General features: G+C 37.2%; 1 protein-coding gene across 1 annotated transcript in view; it reads left to right on the forward strand.

The window, feature by feature from the left end:
* The window catches only part of LOC127420150 (beta-catenin-interacting protein 1), a 47,053-nt gene extending 22,042 nt beyond the window's left edge, over window positions 1–25,011 (forward strand). The window contains exon 4 of the mRNA XM_051662199.1: window positions 22,868–25,011. Coding sequence (XP_051518159.1) covers window positions 22,868–22,926 — 59 coding nt within the window. The 3' untranslated portion in view covers window positions 22,927–25,011. The remainder of the gene's footprint in view (window positions 1–22,867) is intronic.
* Window positions 25,012–27,100: the final 2,089 nt, after the last annotated feature.

A 27,100-nucleotide genomic window follows, 5' to 3' on the forward strand; every position in this document is an offset into this window, starting at 1 on the left:
AATAAGCAAATAACACAAAAGAAATAAATTAATAAAATACAATACATTAATGTGTGTGTGTGTGTGTGTATATATATATATATATATATATATATATATATATATATATATATATATACAGGTGCATCTCAATAAATTAGAATGTCGTGGAAAAGTTTACTTATTTCAGTAATTCAACTCAAATTGTGAAACTCGTGTATTAAATAAATTCAGTGCACACAGACTGAAGTAGTTTAAGTCTTTGGTTCTTTTAATTGTGATGATTTTGGCTCACATTTAACAAAAACCCACCAATTCACTATCTCAAAAAATTAGAATATGGTGACATGCCAATCAGCTAATCAACTCAAAACACCTGCAAAAGTTTCCTGAGCCTTCAAAATGGTCTCTCAGTTTGGTTCACTAGGCTACACATTCATGGGGAAGACTGCTGATCTGACAGTTGTCCAGAAGACAATCATTGACACCCTTCACAAGGCGGGTGAGCCACAAACATTCATTGCCAAAGAAGCTGGCTGTTCACAGAGTGCTGTATCCAAGCATGTTAACAGAAAGTTGAGTGGAAGGAAAAAGTGTGGAAGAAAAAGATGCACAACCAACCGAGAGAACCGCAGCATTATGAGGATTGTCAAGCAAAATCGATTCAAGAATTTGGGTGAGCTTCACAAGGAATGGACTGAGGCTGGGGTCAAGGCATCAAGAGCCACCACACACAGACGTGTCAAGGAATTTGGCTACAGTTGTCGTATTCCTCTTGTTATGCCACTCCTGAACCACAGACAACGTCAGAGGCATCTTACCTGGGCTAAGGAGAAGAAGAACTGGACTGTTGCCCAGTGGTCCAAAGTCCTCTTTTCAGATGAGAGCAAGTTTTGAAACCAAGGTCCTAGAGTCTGGAGGAAGGGTGGAGAAGCTCATAGCCCAAGTTGCTTGAAGTCCAGTGTTAAGTTTCCACAGTCTGTGATGATTTGGGGTGCAGTGTCATCTGCTGGTGTTGGTCCATTGTGTTTTTTGAAAACCAAAGTCACTGCACCCGTTTACCAAGAAATTCTGGAGCAATGCATGCTTCCTTCTGCTGACCAGCTTTTTAAAGATGCTGATTTCATTTTCCAGCAGGATTTGGCACCTTCCCACACTGCCAAAAGCACCAAAAGTTGGTTAAATGACCATGGTGTTGGTGTGCTTGACTGGCCAGCAAACTCACCAGACCTGAACCCCATAGAGAATCTATGGGGTATTGTCAAGAGGAAAATGAGAAACAAGAGACCAAAAAATGCAGATGAGCTGAAGACCACTGTCAAAGAAACCTGGGCTTCCATACCACCTCAGCAGTGCCACAAACTGATCACCTCCATGCCACGCCGAATTGAGGCAGTAATTAAAGCAAAAGGAGCCCCTACCAAGTACTGAGTACATATACAGTAAATGAACATACTTTCCAGAAGGCCAACAATTCACTAAAAATGTTTTTTTTATTGGTCTTATGATGTATTCTAATTTTTTGAGATAGTGAATTGGTGGGTTTTTGTTAAATGTGAGCCAAAATCATCACAATTAAAAGCACCAAAGACATAAACTACTTCAGTCTGTGTGCATTGAATTTATTTAATACACAAGTTTCACAATTTGAGTTGAATTACTGAAATAAATGAACTTTTCCACGACATTCTAATTTATTGAGATGCACCTGTATATATCAAAGATGGTGAAAAACTGTTCCAGATCGTTCTGACAAAATGTTATAATTTTTGTTTAATGTCTGTGTGCACCCTTAATGAAGCCTATACTAAAAATATTAGAAGGCTACTGAGGTCAGTAGGACTGTGTTTGGTAGAGACACTTATTTTAAGCAAATTAAATAATGTAGAATCATGACACAACTATCTGAGGATTTTACGGTAATGTAATATTGTTGCAAATGGATGACACTTTTGACCTACAGAGGCTAATGCTTTCTCTCTCACATCAGACAAAATAGAGCAGAATCTCTATGGAAAGAATTTATTACAGTTGAATTCATTTTTGTATTTTTTTTTATTTTTTATCAAGCTGTCTCAAAGGGCTGTCTGTGTTTGCGTCAAAAACTTTGCATCAAACACGTATATCTGTGCAGACTAAATTTGCTTCTCATAACGAAATGCTGGCCTACTAAAAAAAGAAAGCAACTACATGGATTTCCATCTAAAAATATGTGTAATCTGTTGATCTCTCAGATTTCTGGGGTGAATTAAAGGGCCTTCTCTTGGGTTAATGAGAACTGTGTAAGGATGGGAGTTCATTTGTGATGGGCACAGTGAAGTGTTCGTGTGAGAATAGACTCAGTCTACAGACCCTGACCACTGAGGCTGACCCTTTCACTCTCTGAACAACTATTGTTCTCACAAACACTTCTGTGTATTGAACTGTTTTTTTTTTTTTGTTTGTTTGCTTTCTCCCTTGTTTTAAAAAAAGAAATGTTTTTGCACGATAAGGCTTTGTGTTTTTTTTGTTTTTGTTTTTTTTAAGATGTGGTCAATTTTTAAAAGTAAACACAATATTTCTCCGTATCTATACAAGCATGATTGATATATCACTTTCAAACTAATATGTATTCACAACTTCCAAAACTGAACAGAATCTAAAAATACTAAGAATCATATACTGTACTTACTGACTACGTTAAAGGGTACAGACCAAACTGGTCATCACACACCAAACGACTGGGGATCAAAGACTATCTGGCTTTCAAGGTGTTCTGATCACGAAATAGCGTGGAAATACATGGCCTCTGGTTTTAAGAGACGCATGACAGCTACTCTGTTCTGAGTTGCGAAAGAAACAGGCTAAGCATATTTGGAGGGGTCTCTGGTGGAAAGACGGACTGTGACGGAAGTTGGAGGTGAGTGCCGTTAAAATTTTAGCTCCAATTTGAATGTTTGTTCGCCATCTCCATTTATTTGTGTTCCAGTTTCATGGCCGCTCGCGCTCGATTTCCATTGGCTGCTCACAATATGACTTTAGATTTGAGCCATGATGCATCATACTGAGATTTCCTTTATTATCGGCTCTAAAATATAAAACATTTTTGATATCCATTTTTTAAACGATAACATTTTGGGATAATTTCACTATCTTATCCAATTTTACAACAATTTTGACTCATGAGTAATTGCGTCATCTTCATCAGAACTTTGTGATTGGCCCAAAGCTGACTTCTTTCATCAGCGCATCCTGACCTTGTACTTGCTCAAACCAGTAATCTTATGGCTCTGTTCACACAAAGCATCAAAACAGAACTTTTCAGGGAATGCTCATTTTGGGAAATTGCCTGAGCTGATTTACTGGTATCTTCTAACAGGTCGAGTGACCTCTAAATGAAAACTTGCAATTTATTTTCTGGGAAAAGGCTGTATGTGTAAAAGCAACTATTGATGAACATAATTCAGATGTTTCATTTTACCACTAAGGGGCTGTTTACACGACAACGTTTTCAACTAAAACGGAAAACTTTTTATGCGTTTTGGCTGTTCATTTACACGACAATGGCGTTTTGACGCCTGAAAACGCAAACTTTTGAAAACCAGTTTCAATGTTTTTGAAAACGATGCTGTTATCGTCTCCGTCTAAACATACAAAAACGCGAATTTGTGAAAACGATGACGTCATGCTCATGCGTATTACGTGTTCTAGGCTATAGGCATGAACTTCGTACTTACCTCCAGGGCGAACAGACCAACATGAGTCATTTCGAGCTACATTAGCCAAATTCAAAGTGTGATCAGTCTGACCTTGTTAAACACTGGGGGTTTTAACGTTAAACTTTGATGTGTAACTCGTCCTGGACCATTTGTGCTATGAACATGAATGATACTTCAAATCATGTTTCTTCAGAAAATGTAAAAACTAATGTGATGTTTGTTTTTAAAGCTCTTCAGATGCTCATAATCTGCCACTTTGCCTGTTTACCAGTCTACGGATTTGAAAAAAATAGCATTTGTGACCATCTAATTGGCTCATTATCATAGATGTGCATATTCTAAATTTTGTAATGCATATTTAATCGATTTAAAGGCCTTGAAGTTTAGGGTATGAAACTGGATGGAGTCATGGGGGAGAACAGTGGACGTAGGAGGACTTTATGTGCTGTATAAAGCTTTGTGCTGACTGAACTCTCACAACAGACTCATTAACAGGCCTGAGGACATCGCTGCAGTGCAAATGGAATGATCAGACAGTATTTTCTTCACAATAACTAGATTTTTACAGTTGCTAGTGTGTTCTAGGTGGTTGCTAAGGTGTTCTAGGTGACTGCTAGGTGTTTACTTTCTGACCCAAGTCAAAATAACGCAATGTAAAAAAAGTAAGAGCACACCTCTCCTCAAATAACCAAACAATTTTAGGTACCATAATGTCTGTAGCACAAATGGTGCGGGACAACTTATGCACCAAAGTTCAATACTTAGTATACCAAGGATGAGCAATAGTTATACTAATGCTTGCTTTATAAATTTGTGCATTCAGTGTCTCTTACACAACCTTTTCACACAATTTCATAAAAAAGAGGATATAATGTATACTGAGCATATATATTTTAATTAATACTCCGTATTTGCCACAGTAAGACTTTATGTTCTTGTGGTTTGATTTAACTTCGATGGAAGCCTGAACTAATTAATCATAGAGAACTCTGAGTGACAAAACTGTCACTAGCTGAGTTGTGAGCCTCGCCATTGGCCGAGAGCCCACAATGAGGCTGCGAGAGAACCTGCCGCCCCTTTTGTCAGGAGCCTTGGGCACCGAGCGAGTACGGTACACAGTTTCCATGACGACGGAATGGGTGAACAAGGGCTCTGTGGTGGTGTGTGAATGAGGGAGAGAAACAGGCTTCATTAGAGGACCCTCAGGCAAGCTGTATTTTTAATTGCAGACGGATGGTTTGATAGCATCACACTTAGTTGTTTGAGCCTAAGCGTTTGAAAGGACACTGCTCCTTTACATTGCCCTTAGGTGCTTTTATTGTCGTTGAACTGGAAGAAACTGTATTGACTAGATGGAAACATTGTCTAAGTGGTTGCCCAATAGCAAGAGTTCAAAGCTATGCAACATTTAAGGTGTGTATTTATTATCCATTTTTTATACTGATGCAGCAGAGTCAGCACACTTTTGTCTTTTGTGTCTGCGTTTATAATCCTCAGAGAGTGTAATCCCAGACTGCACTCCATCAGCGCACTGATGCAACACTGAGCGCACTCTTAAGACCTTCTTTACTAAGCCAATGAGTCAGTAAGTTCCAAAACACACACATTTTATTTATTTTATTTATTTTTTTTTTGTAACGTGTACGCCAAGTTTGAACTCCAAGCCATTTTTTTACCTCTAAAAATGGTAATGCATTCATTTTTAGAATCCATGAAGGCTTGAATGAATTACTTTTGCCTTTGGCTAAAATTAGAGGGGGAAATAGCATATTATGGTTTACATGATAAATTCCCTCTGTTACTTTAAGCCCAGCCTAAATATATCAATTTCTTTTTTTTTGTTAAATGTAACTATAATTGTTTTGTTTGCCAGCTGTGAACACTGTTTTAGGTGGCTCAAGAACATAGCAGAATAATGTAGTAGATATTTGATGTGCTACCCAGCTGTGCCGCAGTCCTGCTGTTCAAATCGTTATCTGCTTCTGTAGCAGATTGTGACCTGTTTCTAGGAACTGTAATAATGGTTGGAGTCTACTTCCCCTGATAAGACAATTAGTGACCATTAGAGGCCATGTTTGAGAGATTTACATGTGGAAAGGGGAAATTAAGTGTCAGAGTATCATAATGAAACTAAAGATGTTGTTTGCTATTGTGATACAACAATAGCAAACAACATCTTTAGTTTCATTATAATAGCAAATCTTTTTTGACAGTTTTTTTTAAAGAAATGATACAAGTTCTTTTAAAAAAAAAGGGAACTGTCAAAATATAATAGCTTTCTTTTTTTAGTGTTTGTATATTCAGTATGTGTGTATACTTATATATACACTGTATGTGTATGTGTGTGTGTGTGTGTGTGTGTGATATATATATATATATATATATATATATATATATATATATATATATATATATATATATATATATACACTGTATGTGTGTATGTGTATATACAGGCAGGATTAACTAACAGATTTGCCAGCATAATTTTCCAACTGCAACATTTACAGTGTGTTTTTAAATAGGTGACTTGTTGGGTTTGAATAATACAATTTCACTATACAAAGACTGCAGAGAATTTGACTTTTAACCAAAGTCCCATCTGGGTTTGATTTATAAATACATTTTTTGTTAAGAAAACCATTCTTCTTCATTTACTAATAAATTTGAGCCCTGCTATGGGATCATTGTGTCTGAGTGTTAAACTCCAGACTCCTGTGCTGTTGCTCCAATTTCAATCAGTCTTTAGAAAGAGGACAGAACAGAAAGAAGGGGTCAATTTAGGTAAATGCATTAAATTATGTGTAAATTAAAACATCTAATGATGTAAGATTTATGTAATTTCGTGAAAGTTAATGTTAACTTCAGAAGCCCTGATTAGTTACATTGCATTCCATGGACCTTATATGTTCAACACAAGCAGATCAAATTTCTGTGTAGATTGGGCATAAAACCATTCTTATATTAACTGTCACAATGAATTTATGTTAACATTGATTTATGAATGATTTAAACAAATTAATTCTGCTTATGCATTACATGAATAAGGCCCCATGGATTTATATACTGTACCAGTCGTCATGGTTACTAAGGCTAATTAGTCTAAGTAAAGATGCCTATAATTTTATTTATTCAGATGGATCTCTGGCACTGGAATGGAAATGAAACTTAGAGCTATAGTCTGTGATTGTGAGTCATATATTGGCTGGCTTGACTCTTTGTCGGTCTATAAGTGTCATGCGTGGTCCACACAGAAGGGTGTGGGGGTGTATGTGTGGTCATGTGGTCAGTCCTACACGCTCACTGCTCATGATTTATCACTACTGTTCATGTTCCACCATGCTTCCTATAATACCCCAGTAACCCCATTAAGACAATCTCTACTGTCTTTCAGCTTCTCAGACATAATCCAACCTGCCTTTATCACTCTATCAGAGATATGAGCTTTTTCTTGTTTTACTCTTATTGCCTTAGCACTATTTTGGCATCATAAGTCGAAGGATTCATACAGTTGAAGTCAGAAGTTTACATACACCTTAGCCAAATACATTTAAACTCTGTTTTTCACAATTCCTGACATTTAATTGTAGAAAACATTCCCTGTTTTAGGTCAGTTACTTTATTTTAAGAATGTGAAATGTCAGAATAATAGTAGAGAATGATTTATTTCAGCTTTTATTTCTTTTATCACATTCCCAGTGGGTCGGAAGTTTACATACACTTTGTTCGTTTTTGGTAGCACTGCCTTTAAATTGTTTAACTTGGGCCAAACCTTTTGGGTAGCCTTCCACAAGCTTCTCACAATAAGTTGCTGGAATTTTGACCCATTCCTCCGGACAGAACTGGTGTAACTGAGTCAGGTTTGTTGGACTCCTTGCTCGCACATGCTTTTTCAGTTCTGCCCGCAAATTTTCTATCGGATTGAGATCAGGGCTTTGTGATAGCCACTCCAATACCTTGACTTTGTTGTCCTTAAGCCATTTTACCACAACTTTGGAGGTATGCTTGTGGTCATTGTCCATTTGGAAGACCCATTTGCGACCAAGCTTTAACATCCTGGCTGATGTCTTGAGATGTTGCTTCAGTATATCCACTTAATTTTCCTTCCTCATGATGCCATCTATTTTGTGAAGTGCACCAGTCCCTCCTGCAGCAAAGCAACCCCACAACATTCTGCTGCCACCCCCATGCTTCACGGTTGGGATGGTGTTCTTCGGCTTGCAAGCCTCACCCTTTTTCCTCCAAACATAACGATGGCCATTATGGCCAAACAGTTCAAGTTTTGTTTCTCCAAATTTCTCCAAAAAGTAAGATCTATGTCCCCATGTGCTCTTGCAAGCTGTAGTCTGGCTTTTTTATGGTGGTTTTGAAGCAGTGGCTTCTTCCTTGCTGAGCAGCCTTTCAGGTTATATCGATATAGGACTCGTTTTACTGTGGATATAGATACTTGTCTACCTATTTCCTCCAGCATCTTCACAAGGCCCTTTGCTGTTGTTCTGGGATTGATTTGGACTTTTTGCACCAAACTGCGTTCATCTCTAAAAGACAGAATGCGTCTCCTTCGTGAGCGTTATGATGGCTGCATGGTTCCGTGGTGTTTATACTTGCATACTGTTGTTTGTACAGATCAACATGGTACCTTCAGGTGTTTGGAGATTGCTCCCAAGGATGAACCAGACTTGTGGAGGTCCACAATTTTTTTTTTTTTCTTTTCTGAAGCGAATTGGCTAATTGCCTAAAGGCTTGACATAATTTTCTGGAATTTTCCAAGCTGCTTAAAGGCACAGTTAACTTAGTGTATGTAAACTTCTGACCCACTGGAATTGTGACAGTCAATTAAAAGTGAAACAATCTGTCTGTAAACGATTGTTGGAAAAATTACTTGTGTCATTCGCAAAGTAGATGTCCTAAATAAGCTTTTGCACGAGTGTAACATTACAAGCTTGCGCTAATGATCTCCTCTGATCTCTGACGCGCAGACCTTAAAACTGACCCATTTCAATTCTAGTAAGACTTTTCTAGTTTAAAGCATCACAGAGGAAGTCAAGACAAACCCATCAAACAGGCAGCCCCGACATGCCAAACAGCACTGATGAGGAAAAGAGCAACACTGTGTTATGCGCTAGAAAATAAAATAAAATCATTACACATCATCACCTATACAAAGTTTCACGATTTTACATGAGTAAAAGTATATGTTTTGACAAAATGCTATAGTTTCATATGAAATAATCTATAGGTATAATCTATTAGACCTCATTTTTATATCAACAGTGGCAGTTGTAGTTAAAGTTTCAAAATGTGTTTTGGCTAGTATTTTCTTTTTTTATCAATAGGCTACTATAATTTATTATTATCATTACTATTATTTAAGACTAGCTACATTGACCTAACCATGGTTATAAGGAACCTTTCCTCCTGTGTAATATGTATGTTCTGTTTGAGTGATGTTTGAAATTAGGAAACAAACAGGATAATAATGGGCTCATAACCTATAAATAAATATGCTCTTCAATTTTTAAAAGGGGGGAGAGAGAACTTCCTGTAGATTTTGTTGTTGACATCAGCAACAAAAATAATGTCATTTGATGCATGCCCTATTACTTGAAAACCATGAACAAAGCTATGCAAGATAAAAGGAAATGCGACCCAGGATACATTAAATACAGGTTAAGTTTTTAAAATAGTGGGTTGCTACTTGACTTCCAATGTAAAATCTGGGTCCTGAAGCAAAACCAGTTGAGAACCACTGTCCTAAATGACTTGCAAAAACTATAGTTTGCTAATATGGAATCTGTGGAGTGGTTAAAAAAATGAGTTTTAATGACTTCAGCAACCTAAGTGTATGTAAACTTCTGACTTGTGAGGTGTGGGTTTAAAACAGGAAAATTATTAGGACTTCAAGGACTTAAATTTAAAGCATTTTCATTAAGGTTGTGAATTTAAGGTAATTATTTAATGTAATTAATTATTTAAAAAAAAATAAGACACATTTAATGCAGTTTATTTCATGCCAAACCACACTTACTGAGAACAGACAGAGCAGATCGCACAGGTCGTATTCTCGAGACATTCAAGACACAGTCAAGTTTAGCTACTTTTAACTTGGCACAAAGTTTTAAATCACAGTGTTCCTGGCGCAAGGCAGTAAAAAGAGTGAGACGCGACGCAACAGCCAAAGACCTCCGTTTACATAGAACAACAACGTAGACTTCCCTCTTGTCAGTAGCTGAAACCCTGCGACTGGCGAGAGCTAACTCCAAATCATCTGTTCTTATCCTCCTTGACTTGTCTGCTGCTTTCGACACAGTGATCCTCCTGTCCACCCTCTCTGACCTGGGCATCACAGGAACTGCGCTTTGTTTGTTTGAGTCATACCTCATTGGAAGATCCTTCAAGGTCTCCATGTTACACCAGCCGACCACTGTTTTTCCTCAAGGATTAGTGCTTGGACCCCTCCTCTTCTGGATATACACAACATCACTTGGACCGATCATTGAGGCACATGGCTTTTCCTACCACTGCTATGCAGATGATACGCAGCTCTACCTGTCGTTCCAGCCTGATGGACTGTACTGTCTTGGCTCGTATCTCTGCCTGCCTCTTGGATATTTCGGCCTGGATGAAGGAACGCCACCTTCAGCTCAACGTTGCCAAGACAGAACTCCTCGTGATCCCAGCCAACCCATCAGTTGACCACAACCTCACTATTCATCTTGGTTCATCTACACTGATGGCAACCAGAATTCTGATTATTTCAAGACTGGACTACTGTAATGCTTTGTTGTCTGGCCTCCCAGCTAACACATTCAAGCCACTACAGATGGTCCTGAATGCAGCAGCGTGTCTGGTTTTTAATCAGCCAAAAAGTGCTTATGTTACCCCACTCTTGATTTCACTCCACTGGCTAACTGCAGCTGCCCGCATCAAATTCAAGGCTTTGACTCTGGCCTTCAGGACAGCCAATGGAATAAGAGGTCTGTGCGGGACTGTTTTTTTTAATTCATCCTGTAAGTTTCTATCCCGCACCCGAATGCTCCCGCTGAATTTAACTCCATGTTCACCTGCTCTCTGCCCGCAGTGATTTTCTATTATCGTTTTTTGTTTTTTGCATTCATTAATTAATAAATAAAAAAAGAGATCCACATCGGATGTTTCAGGCTATTCTCTGACCGCCCGCTCCCATCCACAACTACCGTCCGCTCCCGCCTTCAACTTGGAAATGTAATTCCGTGCCACAAGAAATCGAATCAGGTTCTGCGGGAATCCAGACCTCTAAATGGAACCGCACCATCTTACTTCAATTATCTTCTCAGGTCAATGCTCCAACTCACTCTCTTGTCTATAAATGAGCGGCGCCTGTTGGTCCCATCACAAAGAGGCTCAAAATCTTTCACAATTGTTCACTTTCTCTGTACCTCTTTGGTGGAATTAGCTTCCAACCTTCACACGATCTGCTGATACCATCGCAACATTGAAGAACTGGCACTTACACAATCCTCACTAATTGTACTTACTATTAAAATTAACTTGCACTTACTGTACAAAAAAAAAAAAAAAAAAAAAAATTCTTCTGTGCTAGTGCCTATACTTCTCCAGCCACCTTGAGAACTTGGCAGTACAACACTGCAGATAATGTTGAACTTTGTATGATTAATTGCTTATGTTCCTCATTTGTTAGTCACTCTGGATAAAAGCATCTGCTAAATGACTAAATGCAACAATTTAAAAATAGTGCAGACTGAATACGAGTACACATTCTATGTGAACGGCCCCTAAATCAACCTAAATTGACAACCTTGTTTGCAAAATGGAACAATGTGAACTGCAGGCCAGTGAGAGGCTTGTGTTCAATGATATGGAAGTAAATCAAACAATATATTGACATATAAAAAACACTTTTTGCAGTGTTTATTCAATTATTTACTTGTCTACCACAATAATGTCTTTGGTTTATTTTCATTTGGCCGCTTTTCTAAGCAAATTTTTACATATGTAATTAATTGCGGTTAATTTGACTAATTTGTTAAATTATAACCAATTGACCGCCCCAATTTTCATTAATATAAGATGATAAATGTGTTTTATGGGGAATCACTTAATCTAATTAAGACATTAGTGTCACAGATTTGCCCCTGAAAACAGGAGAACACTTTAGTGTCATAAAGCATAGGTGCTTAGTGATATGATTATGGATTAGTGTGTGTGTGTGGTTAGGGTTGTGGATAGATGTTAAACAGGGCAGTAGAGAGACTGTGATACAGGGAGGCAGACAGCTGCTGTTTGTTCATAGGTGTTTGCAGCCTGTTGGATTGTGATGCAATCTGATTCCGAGCTGTTGCTAGGCAACAGCTCAGAAAGGCTCTGACGTCTGTATAGTGTGTTGGCTGATGCTTCTGTGACACAGCGTGCATTGAGGGAGTGGCTCAAATCATAAAGAAGTCAAAAGATGGAGAAGGAACATTCCATAAATCTGTCCATGGTCTTTCCTCCCTTGAGCTTTACTCACACCTCAATAGGCTACTGTAAGGATTTTGAGAACAGCCTGTCTGTGATCGTAAAGCCTTGTCCTTTTCTTTGACCCCTCTTTGCCATGATCAGGCTGTTACGCAAGCATTATTCAACCCTAAGATGATACATGATCAAAGTTGTGCTGTTGATGGCATTATGTAGCTACAGTACTCCGCATCAGTCTCATTTTTATCATCAAAGTTTTGTTTTCTTTGGTTTGCATCAAGTTTACTGTCCATTTAAATATGTTCTTTTGTATTAGGCTAAGAGCTTTAATTTTATTCAGCTGCAAGCTTAAGGCCCCTAATCCACAGTGCATATCTACGGTGCATCCACAGACAACAGTATCAGTAAGAATCAAATTAGACCCAGATTCTGTAGAATCAAACACCACAGAAGTGTGTGCTTTGCCAACAGAATGTGACATTTCTGTTGTAAGGTACTAACAACGTCTACTGAAGATATCTTGATGAAATTGTCTTTGTATGGAAATGTTCCTTTTTTTTTTGTTTTTGTCAGAAAGATAAAGGCTACTCTTCTTTGTTATCCGGCTTAATAAGGCTGCTTAAACAAGCATTGTTATTTGGGTGACAAAGTGTAGAAGCCAATAAACAAATAAAACAGACCCATTGCACTAAGTGCCATTGTTTTTCATATAATGCCCAGTTTTTAAAGATGTTTTCCTACATTTATTTCTATAAGACAGTGTCATTGTCATATCATTACATTTGGTGATAGTTCATTCAGATCACCCCATATTTCTATGTGGTCAAACATTCGACAGACAAACAAAGAATTCTTCAAGGACCAGACCTGTAAAATATTTTGGTTCTGTGGATCTGGGTAGTTTTATGTATAGTGCTACAGTGACCACATTTATATGGACACCAGAAAGCAGCTTATTGTGAGAAAGCTGCCTTCCCATTTACATACACTGCATAAGCAACTTAATCTTTAATCCCTTATACATGTTGCTCTGTCAGTAAGCAGCTTTCTCCACAGCAACGTAATTTTCCTGCGACGCTTGTGTAAATAACAAACATGGCATCTGAGTAAGACTTCGATAATTTTTTCTCCAATGCATCGCTTTATTTCCAGATATTCCAAAGTTGTTGCTGTGATCGTTTTATTTACTTTCTATCACAACCCGCAATGGAATTTCTGCTATAGTGGGGTTTCCCTCTAATGTAAAACTCTGGGATTCCCCCAGTTAACAAGTGCATATATGCAAACGTGAGGGACAGTTGGTGTGTATAAATGGGTATATTTTATAGTGTATATGTTTTTCCCACTGTACTCCCGGAAATTTGATATCTTTCCGCTGTGTTGACTTGTTGTTGGGCTCCATCCTATGACGTTTGTTATCCGGTCACGCACATGCGCACTCCTCAAACCTGTAAGAATGCTGCTAATGCGTTTACATGGGCACAAGCCGTATTCCCCGGGAGAAACCTAGGAGTGTTAAACCGATTACTCTTACTCCCTTTTATGGCATAAGGAAAGGCGTTCTTGTTTACATGATGTTTCAGGATGCCGCTTTCTGCAAAAACCATGGAATAAACCGTTTTCTCAAGATCATGTAAACATGGACAGTGGACTGTCCTTGAATTGAGGGCAGTTGAGGTAGTTGTTTTTTAATTCCCTTTTGGAATTTGCAGTTTAAAATGCAATACTTAGCATTTTTAGTATAGTTAAATTTGTAGTTTTTGGATAGGTATGGGAATTGTTAGGAATTTAAGGATTCCAGTTCTGATTTCTCTTAACGATTCCATTAAATTTTCTTACTTTTGAGGAAGAAATATTTGGAAATAAAATAAAAAAATAAAATAAATATTTCATTTACTGCCCTCAACAGTCTGCTGCCTAATTCTGAGATATTTTCAGTTTTCAACAGAGCAGATATGTCAAATCAGAGCTTAATTTAATACAATTCTTGCAAAAGACATGTTTACACAATGTTTAATGAATTCAAAGACTTTTTAGAGGCATAAATGCAATTAAATAACTGGTCCTACTGTAACTATACATAAAAAAAAAATAAAAAAAATCTAAACAAACAAAAAATTGCTAACATATTTGTCATATGAACAACCAGTCAGTAACTGCACTGCCTGATTTAAGTGTCAGAAGTCTTAAAAATTACATAACACTGTAACAGTTCTTGTTTAAATTCGAGGTGGACATGATTGAGGTCTGAGCCATAAAAAGAACCTGCTAATAAGAGTCATTTGTTTGGGATTCTTACTTTACAGGTCATGCTGTGTTTCGTTCTGTAGATTCAAAAGAAACAGCTCATTTTCAGAGTCATTTGTTCAGGAATCGGACTACTACTGGTTGCGCTGTATATTCAGAAGGACCAGCTCATAAGAGTAATTTGTTTGGGAATTGTACTGCTCTGGTCGCGCTGTGTGTTTTGTGCTATATATTGAGAAGAACTGGCTCATAATAGTCATTTGTTGGGGAATCTTACTACACAGGTCGTGCTGTGTGTTTCACACTGTAGACTTGAAAGAACCGGCTCATGAGAGTCATTTGTTAAGAAGTCATACTACACATGTCGTGCTGTGTGTTCCGTGCAGTAGATTCATAAGAACCAGCTCATAAGTTTGGGAATCGAACTACTGCTTGTTGCACTGTGTTTTGCGCTGTAGATTCAAAAGAACTGCCTTATAAGTGTCATTTGTTCGTGAATCGTACTACTACTGGTCGCGCTGTGGATTCATGAAAAATGCATGTTCAAGAACTGTTAACAACTGTAAGTTATTAAAAACCATACGGTTCCCGTATGTTTTTAAAAATGGAACTAGTTCAGAATTCGAACTGCTTCTCTGTTCCCACCCCTATTCTTGGATATCTAAAAATATACTTATACTGAAACTCAGTGTTAGGAGTCAAATCACCAAAAATACTGGACATCAATGAGGTACAAAGGGCACCTTTGATGTTTAATCTGTGTCTTCTGCATTTTGACAGTTAGACATTGTCTTAAAGTCCTGAAGAATAAAATGGGTCATTTTACCCCAAATATGAGGTGCGTCTGATTTTGTGGGGTAGAGGACATGAAAGGCAGAGGAAATTAACATGAAAAGAGCCTGCCCTCGTTCTGCTTTCTGCTTAAGCTTTGGTAAGGTCAGTAAAAACACATTGCACATGTCCCTAATGAGGACTTCTGATGTGTGGCATAAAAAAAACCAACCATATCTAAGTGTGCCAGCCACTGTGCCATTAAACTTAACCCAAAGAGGAAGACACCTACCCTCCTAAATCTGTTAAAAAACACATGGTTTGAGTTTTAATATACATACTTTTATCTTTCCTCATAATTATGTCCCTCAAACCAGAACTTGTTGTGGGCAGCCATGAAACTTTTTTTTATTCCAATAATGTGGACAAATCAAAAGGGTTTTTAGCTCAAAGAATTTACTATTAAGAGACAAACTCTTTCACATCAGATAAACAGCATTTTGGAGATATGGTCCATTTTATCTTTCATACCACTTCAGCTACACTCACTGAGCACTTTATTAGGAACAGTGTGGTCCTAATAAAGTGCCAGACATGGTCTTCTGCTGTTGAAGCCCATCCGCCTCGACATTTTGTGCATTCTGAGATGCTATTCTGCTCACTGCAATTGTACAGAGTGGTTATCTGAGTTACCTTAAACTTTCTGTCAGCTCGAACCAGTCTGGCCATTCTCCATTGACCTTTCTCATCAACAAGGTGTTTCTATTCGCAGAACCGCTGCTCACTGGATGCTTTTTGTTTTTGGCACCATTCTGAGTAAACTCTAGAGACTGTTGTGTGTGAAAATCCCAAGAGATCAGCAATTACAGAAATACTCAAACCAGCCCATCTGGCACCAACAATCGTCCCACATTAAAAATCACTGAGATCACATTTTTTCCCCATTCTGATGGTTGATGTGAACATTAACTGAAGCTCCTGACCTGTATCTGCATGATTTTATGCATTGCACTGCTGCCACACAATTGGCTAATTAGATAATCGCATGAATAAGTAGGTGTACAGGTGTTCCTAATAAAGTTCTCAGTGAGTGTATATTGCCCATTCTAAACTGTCAGTATGGCATAAAATCAAAACGCATAGGCTTTCAGTGCAAAAATACTAAATACAGTACATTTGAGATATACTAAAGATTTAGGCCTATGTCTTCTTTAGCTACTTTAAACAGCATGTGATTAATTTGCCATGTTAGACAATAATAAAAAACAAAAGCAAGTTTTGTCGGCTTTTGTGTGTATTGTTTATGTGGCTAGAACGGGTGCAGACCCTTTCAAACCTAAGTAAACAGAGAGGGTTTAAAGTCACAGGATTAATTTTGTATGATTCAGATTTGGTTTAGATTGCTTATTTAGCAAATTTGCATTGCCAAACACACTTGTGGGGTATTTACACTTGGCCACCTCATGCTTTTTTAATGATCAGATAGCTATCCTCTCATGAAAAGGTCAAGTGTAAATGCCCTCCAAGATGGATTCGAGAATGATATAAATCCAGTCCGAGACGCATTCCATTCGAAACTCGGTCAAGTGTAAATTCATCTGGCTGTTCAAGCTATATATGTAAACTTTACTCCACCCAAACAGTGCTACGTCAGCATAGGGAAAATGCGAAACATAACAGTTGCAACCGAGTATTTGCATAGGGCTCGTGTCATGCAATAAATAATACTAAATTCAGAAACGAATGCACGTTGTAGGAGAGACAGAACTTTGTTCTTAATTTGTATGATGCAGATTGCTGCCGAAACTGAAACTAAATACTCAAAATGAGCGCAGCTGACGCGTATGAACATATCTTACCTACCACATGCCCCGAGGGGAAAAATACACAGCATGCACACACACACACAAATGTGCACTGGGCAGTCACTTGGAATCAAATAATAAATAAATAAATAAAATAATTTTATCCACTGCCCGGCATTAGCATAATTATTATTATTATTTTTAATTTATTTTTTTCGTTTGGCAGAGACTCATTTATTTGGCCAAGTGTAAATGGAAAGTGCTTTTTCAATCAGATAGCAATCCGATCAGCAAAATCACATGAAGTGACCAAGTGTAAATGCCCCCTTAATGTTGGGCAACATCTGCCCAGGCACATGAGAGCCCTTCCTGTGTAGCAAACCCCCTTTGACCTTCAGACATCAACCTGCCCTAAAATAATCTGCTCAAAGCTCATGTTTTTGGTTTTTATACACTGTTTACACATTTGTAGTATTGTTATTAATCCATGTTCATCTTGGGACAGCTGGACCTACAAATCTTGTTTACCTGGTTTGCAGGGGTTTGTTTTCCCATCCTGGGCTGAATCGTTAATTCAGGTTTGGAATTGATTAGCGTCTCCCCTCACTGTGAGTCTAGCCTGAACCTGACTGAAATCACAAACGATCTCATTCCTCCTTTAAACCACCACCCCTGCAGTCTTCCTGCAATCCACTGGTGACATTTTCAAGTCTTTAAAGGACATCTCTTGCAGTGTTTGTTCGGGTCGCTTTATCTCCCAGTGCCCGTTTGTCAGATACAGATGGTGGTAGTATGGGGGTTTATGGGGGCTTTTAGTGGCTTTACTTATCTGTGCAGCCCAGAAAGTCCCATGCAGCAGATACTGTACAGCAAGTGGCATGTATTGTTTGTTGTGAGTGAGATTACCTGACAGCCATCTTATGTCATATGCTACAAATGCAGATGCTGATTTCAACCTGACGGTAAAGGTATAGTTCACCCAAAAATGAAAATTGGCATTATTTACTCAGCCTACTGTAAATATAAAACCCATATATTCTGTGAAACACAGAAGGTTTAGTCCGATTCATGACTAAATGATTCTTATGAACCAGTACTTTTAAAACAGTGATTCACCAGCTCACGAGTTCTTGTTTTGAATCAGTTTGACAAATCCATCAGTGAATTAACTTACTGAGGGGCAGAATGAATGTGATTTTCTGTAAGTTGCACTAAGTCATGTCTCAAAATTTTGTTAAAGATAATTAATAATTTTAATACATAATTTTTTATGTGATTTAAAGTTAAAGTGTGTGTGTGTGTGTGTGTGTGTGTGTATATATATATATATATATATATATATATATATATATATATATATATATATATATATATATATATATATACACACACACACACGCACACACACACAGAGTATATATAATTTATAAATATAAACTTCTGCCCCCAAGCAATGTCGCTTGGTCCAATCCGGCCCGTGACCCAAAATGAGTTAGACACCCCTGATTTAGATTGAATGTTGGAGATGGACTCATTATCATGGGCTGTGACCATCCATCCTGGTAGTCGTCCAGGTCAAAGGTCAGGGCAGCTGGAGTGAGTGAAATATTGATTAGAGGTCCGGATTGTTCTGGAAGGCTCATCTTTACTGTAGTGTTCAAATACCTAGGCAATGGTTGGGATAACATACCATACTATTAGCATTTCTGCAGAGTATAGAGTGCAAACTGTGCATAATATGCTAATTTTATCTATGCATGAAATGCCCAAATGACTTACTTCATTTGCCAAATTGAGCAGTATACAACAAAGCACACTGCAAGAAAAACTGGATCTCGCAGTGCATTGTGCTCAATTTGGCATTCAATTTTATTGTGACGAATTAATATCAACTGTTATTTTAACATTTTCTTGACTCATTTTTTCATAGGATTGCCTAGAGTCAAGACATAGATTGGAAAATATGCTAAATAACATCAGAGCTGTAGCCTAGCGGGCTGCACTTATGACATGTGGTGCTGATGCATCGTGGGTGACCCGAGTTTGAGTCCCGGCACGTGAGGTCCTTTCCCAATCCCATTCCCACTCTTCTCCCTCTCATTTCCTGTCACCTCTCTACTTTCCATATCCCAGTAAAAAGCCAAAAGCCATAAAAAAAGCAAAATAACCATTTATTTCAGAGATGATGCCTGGACATCGCTAGTGCACGTAATGACGTCATGTGACAACAATGTAAAAATGTATTGTTTAAAATGTGTATTGTTCCATCATAAATATTGTTTCACATACTGTTTTAAAAAAATAGCAGCCATTATTTGGTGTATACTGAGTGGTAAACAATACGCTAGTATTAAATTCCAAACATGGTCCTAGATTCTGTTCTACCCCAATGTAAAAGAGAATTGGGGTAAAACAGTGAATGAGTGTGCGGGCAGGTGGTCGGTCAGTCTCAAATTGCTAACCTGAGCTCCTGAGTTCAAACCCTCTGGCCCTGTCCCAATACCCACGCTTGCGGTCTTGGCCACTTGAGTGCGCGTGGACGCAACGGGAAGTAAGTGTTCAAGACTGTCCCATGTCTAAAACATGCCAAAGCTCAGTGCACTTAACCCACACTAAATCCACACTAGTGCGAATACCGCTTCGGAGCGGTCTTTCAGGCTAAGTGTATCCCAGAGTTCATCACGATCAGGAGCTCACACCTCGCCTACCCAAGCGATCGGTGTATTTTCGCCATGATGATGTCAAGGAAAGCTTTTCAACAAGTTTTTTATTATAATCAGATAGTGAAACGTAAGTGAAGCATACGTTTATTTTAGTATAAATGAAAGTATTCAACATTATATAACGTGTTTAGGATGACTTAATATCAGCATCATAATTACAAAATATTATGTGTATATTTATATACCTCTTTGTTATCCTTCTCGCCCAGTAATCACCTTATTTTGTTTGTTTTTGCCTAATACTGCTTGTGATTTTGGTCATTTATCAGCCAGTGTGGCATACAATATGCGGTCTAATAAATGTTGTTTAAAAATAAAACATTTATCAACTACTACCTCAGGTTCTTTCTCATCTTTATGTATTTAAAATATACGTTTTAATGCTTTTTATTTGTTGTATGGAACCACATACTGATAAGTTGTGTAAAGCAATCTTTGGTCGACAAGCCAAAGCATATGATTTAAATGGTTTGTATTAGTAGCTATTATTGTATCACACAGGTTTATAGAATAAAGATTTTATTTTTTTAATATAGTTTTATACATTGTATTGAGAAACAAAGTAGAAAGAAATTGCTTATTTCATATTTTACAGCAGTTATGGGCAATGCAATTTTACAGTTAAACAGTTTTTAACGTATTGAAACTCAAAATGAGTAAAAAGTAAACTTTTACAATTATTTTCACACAATAAAATCATTGTAAAAATTTTTACTTAGATATTTTCTACAGCACAATACACTTCCAACAACCAGTAGTGTATTAATAGATGAAAAGATGGGTAAAAATTTTTGTTGTTTATTATTTTAAGTAGGCTATAACAGTCACTGCTACCAAAAACAATCAGTCTTCAGCTGAGTGAAAAGACAAAAACAGCTGTCGCAACCAGCACCAACATCTTTAAGTCTACGAGTGTCCCAACATTCAAGTGGGTAAGGCAAGACCAAAACCGCAAGTGGGGGTATTAGGACAGGGCCTCAGTTAGGTTTTGTGAACCGGCTCGACCGGTTACTTGCTGGGAATCAGCTCAAAAGAATGATTCGTTCAAGAATCGGACATCACTAAGCACAATAGAACGGGTGAAAAGCGGCGTGAGACAGATTGGTGGTGCGCGCTATAAAGACGTATTCAATAACTCGCAAGATGATATCTGACGAAACTGCATATGAATGCACACAACCTGACTGTTTACAATGGCGACTAGATTTTAAATTATTGTCGCAATCAATTATTTTTGGGTGCATTTGCCACCATTTTAGTCGCAGTCTGGAGCCCTGTCCCATAATCTATTATACAGCTCCGAAGATTACATTTATGTTCAGTGTTTCCAAACTCAAAGCTGTTAGGGTAATAGTTGGGCAGAGTGACTATATATATTTTTAATTTTCTTATGTAGTAACTTTGTGCAGTCGCGACACAAGTCACCTTCTCAAACCATGGATCGTTTCAAGTTTCAAGTTTGGACTTGATTAAAAGATTTTAGATTTCAGCAGATTTTGCTTTTTGTGTAAGCAGACATTCAGTATTTATTTTTGATTGTCTGAGTTAGATTAATGTCAGACAGTATTGTCAATCAGTTTAAACCCTAATTTGACACCATGATCACATGGGAAATCAACATGTTGCTACCAAAAGTTAATGTATCCTGAAACCAAACCCATTCGGCCAAATTACTGACAAGCAGCATCCCCCATCAGACATGTTTGCATCAATAGAGCCGTTGAGGTTGTGGTCTAAAAACCCAGAAGAGAATTAGCATTTTCGAGCCATGGGATCCCTTGGGATTTTCCCATGGGTCGTTATAATGGCAGTTTTGGATTTATGAGTAAAATAAGGTTTGTGGTAAACATTATTTGCATATACATTGATCTCCAGGGATTTTCATACACAACAGTCTCTACAGTTTACTCTGAATGGTGCCAAAAATATACACATCCAGTGAGTGGCAGTTCTGCGGATGGAAACGCCTTGTTGATGAGAGATCAACTTAGAATAGCCAGATTGGTTTGAGCTGATAGAAAGGCTACGGTAACTCAGATAACCACTCTGTACAATTGTAGTGAGCAGAATAGCATCTCAGAATGCACAACACGTCGAACCTTGAGGCGGATGGGCTACAACAGCAAAAGACCACGTCGGGCACTTTATTAGGACCATTGTGTTCCTAATAAAGTGCTCAGTGAGTACATAATGCAAACAGGTTGGTTGAAAAGGACTACAACGGTTTTCCGATTCATCTGACATGTACACTCACATGCTAGTGGTAGTTGTAGTACTTATTTAGTAACTTGTTAACAACATACATTTTTAAAAACACGGTAGCTTCAAAATTCACATCTGAGGTATGACTGTGTGTAATCTGTGTTGTTGAACAAAACGTCCAAATATCTTCATGTTAACCACAGACCTTATTTTAAACATAAATTGAAAAACGCCATTATAAAAACCCATAGGAAATTCCTAAGGGAACTCATGGCGAGTCAGCCTTTCAGGTTCGCCTGCAAATTGATGTCACGGCGGAACAGCTCTATTCAAGCGCAAATACATTTCCCTCTAGCGCTACTGACCACGCGATGCGCAATTAACCTCCGAGACACCGGTTCTGGTCTTGTGGAAACCAGGAAGTAATCGCGTGAACATAAATAATGGTGAGTGCGATTTGGAAGTTGTGTTATGATATCTAAAATCATATTTTACTCCACTGATAGGTTTAGGTTTGGGGTTAGGGTGTACAGTTAATAAAATATGCATTTTCATCTGGAAACAAGCTCTTAACGTGCCCATAGGTTGAACAAAACTGAGGGGCAGTGATTCAAATTTCGTTAAGTACAGAATGATTTGAGTAGCAAAACTTTCGACCTGTTGCCGAATTCACAGTGTGATCAGTCTGATTATGATGTGGTTTAACTTGTGGTTGACTGAAATGTTTTGTTGGGGTTTTTTTTGTGGCGGATGCTAATAACAATATTTAAAGACAGCAGAATGTTTACAACTCTTATACGAATGACTCAAAATTAAAAAAAAATTTAAAACAGAAATGGCTTATCCATTGACAAGGTTGTCTGTTTTGAAACTGACACAATGAAGAGGTAAATTTCTCTTTATTGGCCAAAAGGACACAGTTCTCTCAAAATGGCTAAATATCAGACAATGTATATTGGTTTTGACAGTTTTGTACTTTTCCCAGGAGCTGAGGATGTGGTGATGGCCTTCTCAAGATCAGAGACCGAGGACAGGAGACAGTGACCTCTCGCCATGCAAAGTCACTACAGCTGAATACCACACAACACTGATGGAGAGGGCGGAGCCTGAGATGGGAGAGGGGCGGGGCTACTCAGCATGCCGATTGCCCCATTCCCCTCCTCTTCCTAAAACTAACTGTTACACTATCAGGGCCCTGCATCCTCACTACCTGATGAATTACAGCAAATGAGTCCCGAAAGAGTCCGTGGGTAAATATTAAATTTGGGTTTTGTAGGATTTGTTTTTGTTATTTTTAGTTAGTGCCATTTCTTTGTTAGTTCCCATGAGAGACTGAATGGACCAAGATCTTAATTTGTCTGGTCAAACCAAGAAAGAATATAAAGAGCCTTATGGGTTATGTTATTTGAAACAACCTTGGTTTAATCTTGTTCCTTAATAAATTTTTTTGTAGTTTCTTGTTTTTGTTGTCCACAGGGTCAAGTAGACTATTTTTGTGTTTTATTTTTAAGGTTTTTGTTTGTTTATTAGTTGTTTAGTAATTGTTTGCATTGTAATTTAATCGAAACATTAATGTTGCTGTGGAGGCTAGAGAATTATGGATGAGGCCCGTATGCAAGCACACAGTCACAGAATGATTTACACAAAAGATCTGATGTATCATTATCTCTTTTTTCAATGTTTGGATTCATGTGAAATTTCATAGCCTTTTTTTTTTTTTTTTTTGTACAGAAAGTGAGAAATAATTAGAAAAGTGAATGAGTCGTGCCAATTGTGTTTTATGTAAAATATTTCTTAAGGTATCTAATGAATGTCTTAGGTCCTTATTTATTTTTCCAATGTCTTAAAATGTAGACATAAACATGAACTTACCCCCAGATAAAAAAAAATAATTCTGTTTTTTAATATCATGTTTTGATACAAATGATTACTTTACAAACCATAAAAACCTGAAATTTCCAAACAGCCTCAGCCTTAATAATAATTGTAAAAACAGAATGTGCCATACTCTGACATGGGTATGAGTCACCATATATTTGACTGTCTAATTCAGTGATACAGTAGTGCTAGTGAAAGACAATTTTTTTAGTTATTCTAATTGAAGTCAATGCGGAATACAAGCTTGTGGTAATTAAGAGGACTCTAAACAGCCCTCTAACTTAAAGGGATAGTACACCCAAATTCATTTACTTCCCCATGTTGTTGTAAACCCTTATCACTTCTGTGTAACACAAAAGGAGATGTAAGCCAGAATGTTAGCTTCAGTCAGAATTCACATTCGTTGCATATTCAATACAATGAAAGTGAATGGTGAGTAAATGACAGAATCTAAATTTTTGAGTGAAACATCCCTTTAATAATTAAAAACCAAACTATTTTTATTTTTTACTTTTAATAGTTCACTTACATTTATTTTTGGCCTCTGACCTTTTTGTAACATCATGTTGGGTATTTAATGTGTATTCATGTTTTGTTAACTTGCTTACAGAATTATTGTATCTTTAGTGTTTTAAAATGACGCATGCCTGCTTGTGGTTTAAATGGTGTTTGTTCAAGTAGCTCTGTAATGGTCATGAGAGCCATGCTGCATTAAACATCAATGTACACCTCTTTTTAATCTGTGGATTTAAGTCCTTTTGAACATTTATGAAAATGGCTTTTATAGTTCTTGCAAATATCCAATCAGCAATAAGTATTTGATTGAATGTCTTCATTGAGGCTACATGTCCAACAGCCACATTATCTCAACAATGAAAGGAAAGTGCATCTGATTACTTTTAACTGTTGTTTTAAAATCATTATTTTGTCTATGCATTGTTTCTTAACTTTCAGAAGCATACAGATGTGTCTTACTGCAATCATGTCATGTTGAGTTTGCAGCCTTTTAGCCTTTGATTCATATGAATGTAATTGTTTTTGCATTATCGTTTAATTCATTGACATCATGGCATGTTGTCCCTAATCCCTTGAGCTGTAAAACTATTTAATGTGAATTGCTTTTTTATTATTATTATTGTTTTAAAATTCAATTGAATAGTTGTTTTATGCCGTATGGTTGTTGACTACGTCCCTTGACTTAAATGCGTCCAAAATCTATACCAACTGAACCATTAAAGGAGTTTAAAACTGCCTGCTCTATTTAATGTTTTTTTTTTTTTCTCAGTGGAATTTATTCTGAAATCATAAACTAGCAAGACTACAGAGTGTTCCAACCTTTCTATCTTTGTGATAAGAACTAAGCTGGAGAAAGATCACATTGTGCCAAGATCAAAATAAGGGCATATATTTTGCACCTCTTTCAGGAATGCTCTGGAATCTACTCTAGGACCTGATAAGATACCAACGCAAGAAAAAAGACATCAGACAGTGTGCGTAAACATAAGAAAGCAACAGAAAACTTCAAATAGATTAGATGAGCGAACATGTTTTGAATGTAAATAGAAGTGCAGATTATTATGCAATTATATGGTGTATTAAATGTTTGAGTTTTAGGGTATTGTTTTTTCTAAAATAGTTTAGAATAATCTGTTCCTTTGTTTTTGCTGAATTAACCCTTTAATGCTTAATTGAATTAACACTTCAGTGTATTTTTTTTCTTAATGGCACCATAAATTCAAAATGGCTCACAAAAGTTGTAATGCACCAAATACTTCTGTAATATTTAATAATATTAGTATCTTTTATTCCAGTGGAAAGAAAATTAGTGATTATATTCTTGTATTGAAGTTAAAAGAAACATATTTTTCCCCTTTGCAATTTAATAATTCATGCACCAAAGAGTTAATTGTAGATCAAACCCAATCTCATGACAAGTCATAATAATAGTACGAGATAGAAAAATTGAAAGAGATAATACGAGTTGGCTCATATAAAAACGTTTTCTGACTTTTACAGTTATAGAGGAAAAATCAATAAACACGATGATGTAATTACACAGTAAAATCAAATTTGTTGACCCTATTTAGATTTTTTAAGGCAATCGGTTTGCATGCATTTTTAAGGAAATTTACTTAATTGGCTTTTACTTACAGTACAAGTAAACTGAACTTAATTTTTTAAGTAATGTTAACTAGTAAACCTAACTCATCTGTGATTAAAGTATCATTGTTTTTATTTATGCTGCGGAATTTAAATGGGCATGCATCATCCTCAATTGGATTGCCATTTTCATATCATGACACTGAAAGACAGCTCTGTCACCTGACTAAGCTAAATATGCACCAACAGCATATCAGTAAGATGTTAAGTGCCTGAAAACTGAATAATAACATACTTTAATCTCAGATCTGGGAATGATAAAAGCTATTGCCTCAAGACGTAACTTAAATATTCATGTTGTCTGTTTAGAGAAGCTGGCTAATGATTTGATATGAAGGCATATTGAATAATTGGACTGCTTCCTAGCCTTTTGGTTGATTTGAAAAGCTGTCCCACGACTGTTTGGGTAGTGCAAAATAAAGGCCATGATGACAACGTTCAGCCCACAAGCCAAGTTGTCTAATTCTGATTTATCTTTTAAGTGTGGCCCATATCAAACATTGGTTTAAACAGGCAACACTTATAAACTGATCCACATTTGTAAAGCACCTTCTTCGTAACATCATTAACAAATGTTTTATCGTTTAATATGATATCATACTTTGTTATAAAACTAGAACTTCTATGCAATGGTATTAACATTTAAAGGATCATTCTGGGTTTAAGTTATTCTGAATCGACAGCATTTGTGGTGTAATGGTGATTACCACAAACAAAACATTCTTGTCTCTCCTTTTCTTTAAAAGACAAAAGCACAAGGAAAGTACTTAAACCAGAGGTCTCTCAAAATGTATTTATTATTTGAAAAGCATGCTTCATATTGAAAACTTTGAGGTCAATGCTACATGTCATTTTATTGAGCAAGGTGTAACTGGCCACTGGTTGAGCAGATGTTTAATAAGGCTGCATGGAGAGCACGACTCCACATGTTAGCAGAGCTGTCTCCCTCTGGCAATGATAAAACCACTTCATTCAAAGACGCTTTCAAACGGATTTCAAACATCTGAAAATGCCAACATGTTTTGACTGCTCCAGTCCTCCGCTTGCCTGCTAACACTGATAACTTATAATGATATTGAAATACACACATCATTATTTCATGGGCGCCTGCAGCATTTCATCTGAGGGTATGCACAGAAATCTGCCTTGTACAACCTTCTATTTGGGGGGGACCAGGGGC

This window comes from Myxocyprinus asiaticus, chromosome 29 (assembly GCF_019703515.2).
Source record: "Myxocyprinus asiaticus isolate MX2 ecotype Aquarium Trade chromosome 29, UBuf_Myxa_2, whole genome shotgun sequence".
NCBI classification, from domain to species: domain Eukaryota; kingdom Metazoa; phylum Chordata; class Actinopteri; order Cypriniformes; family Catostomidae; genus Myxocyprinus; species Myxocyprinus asiaticus.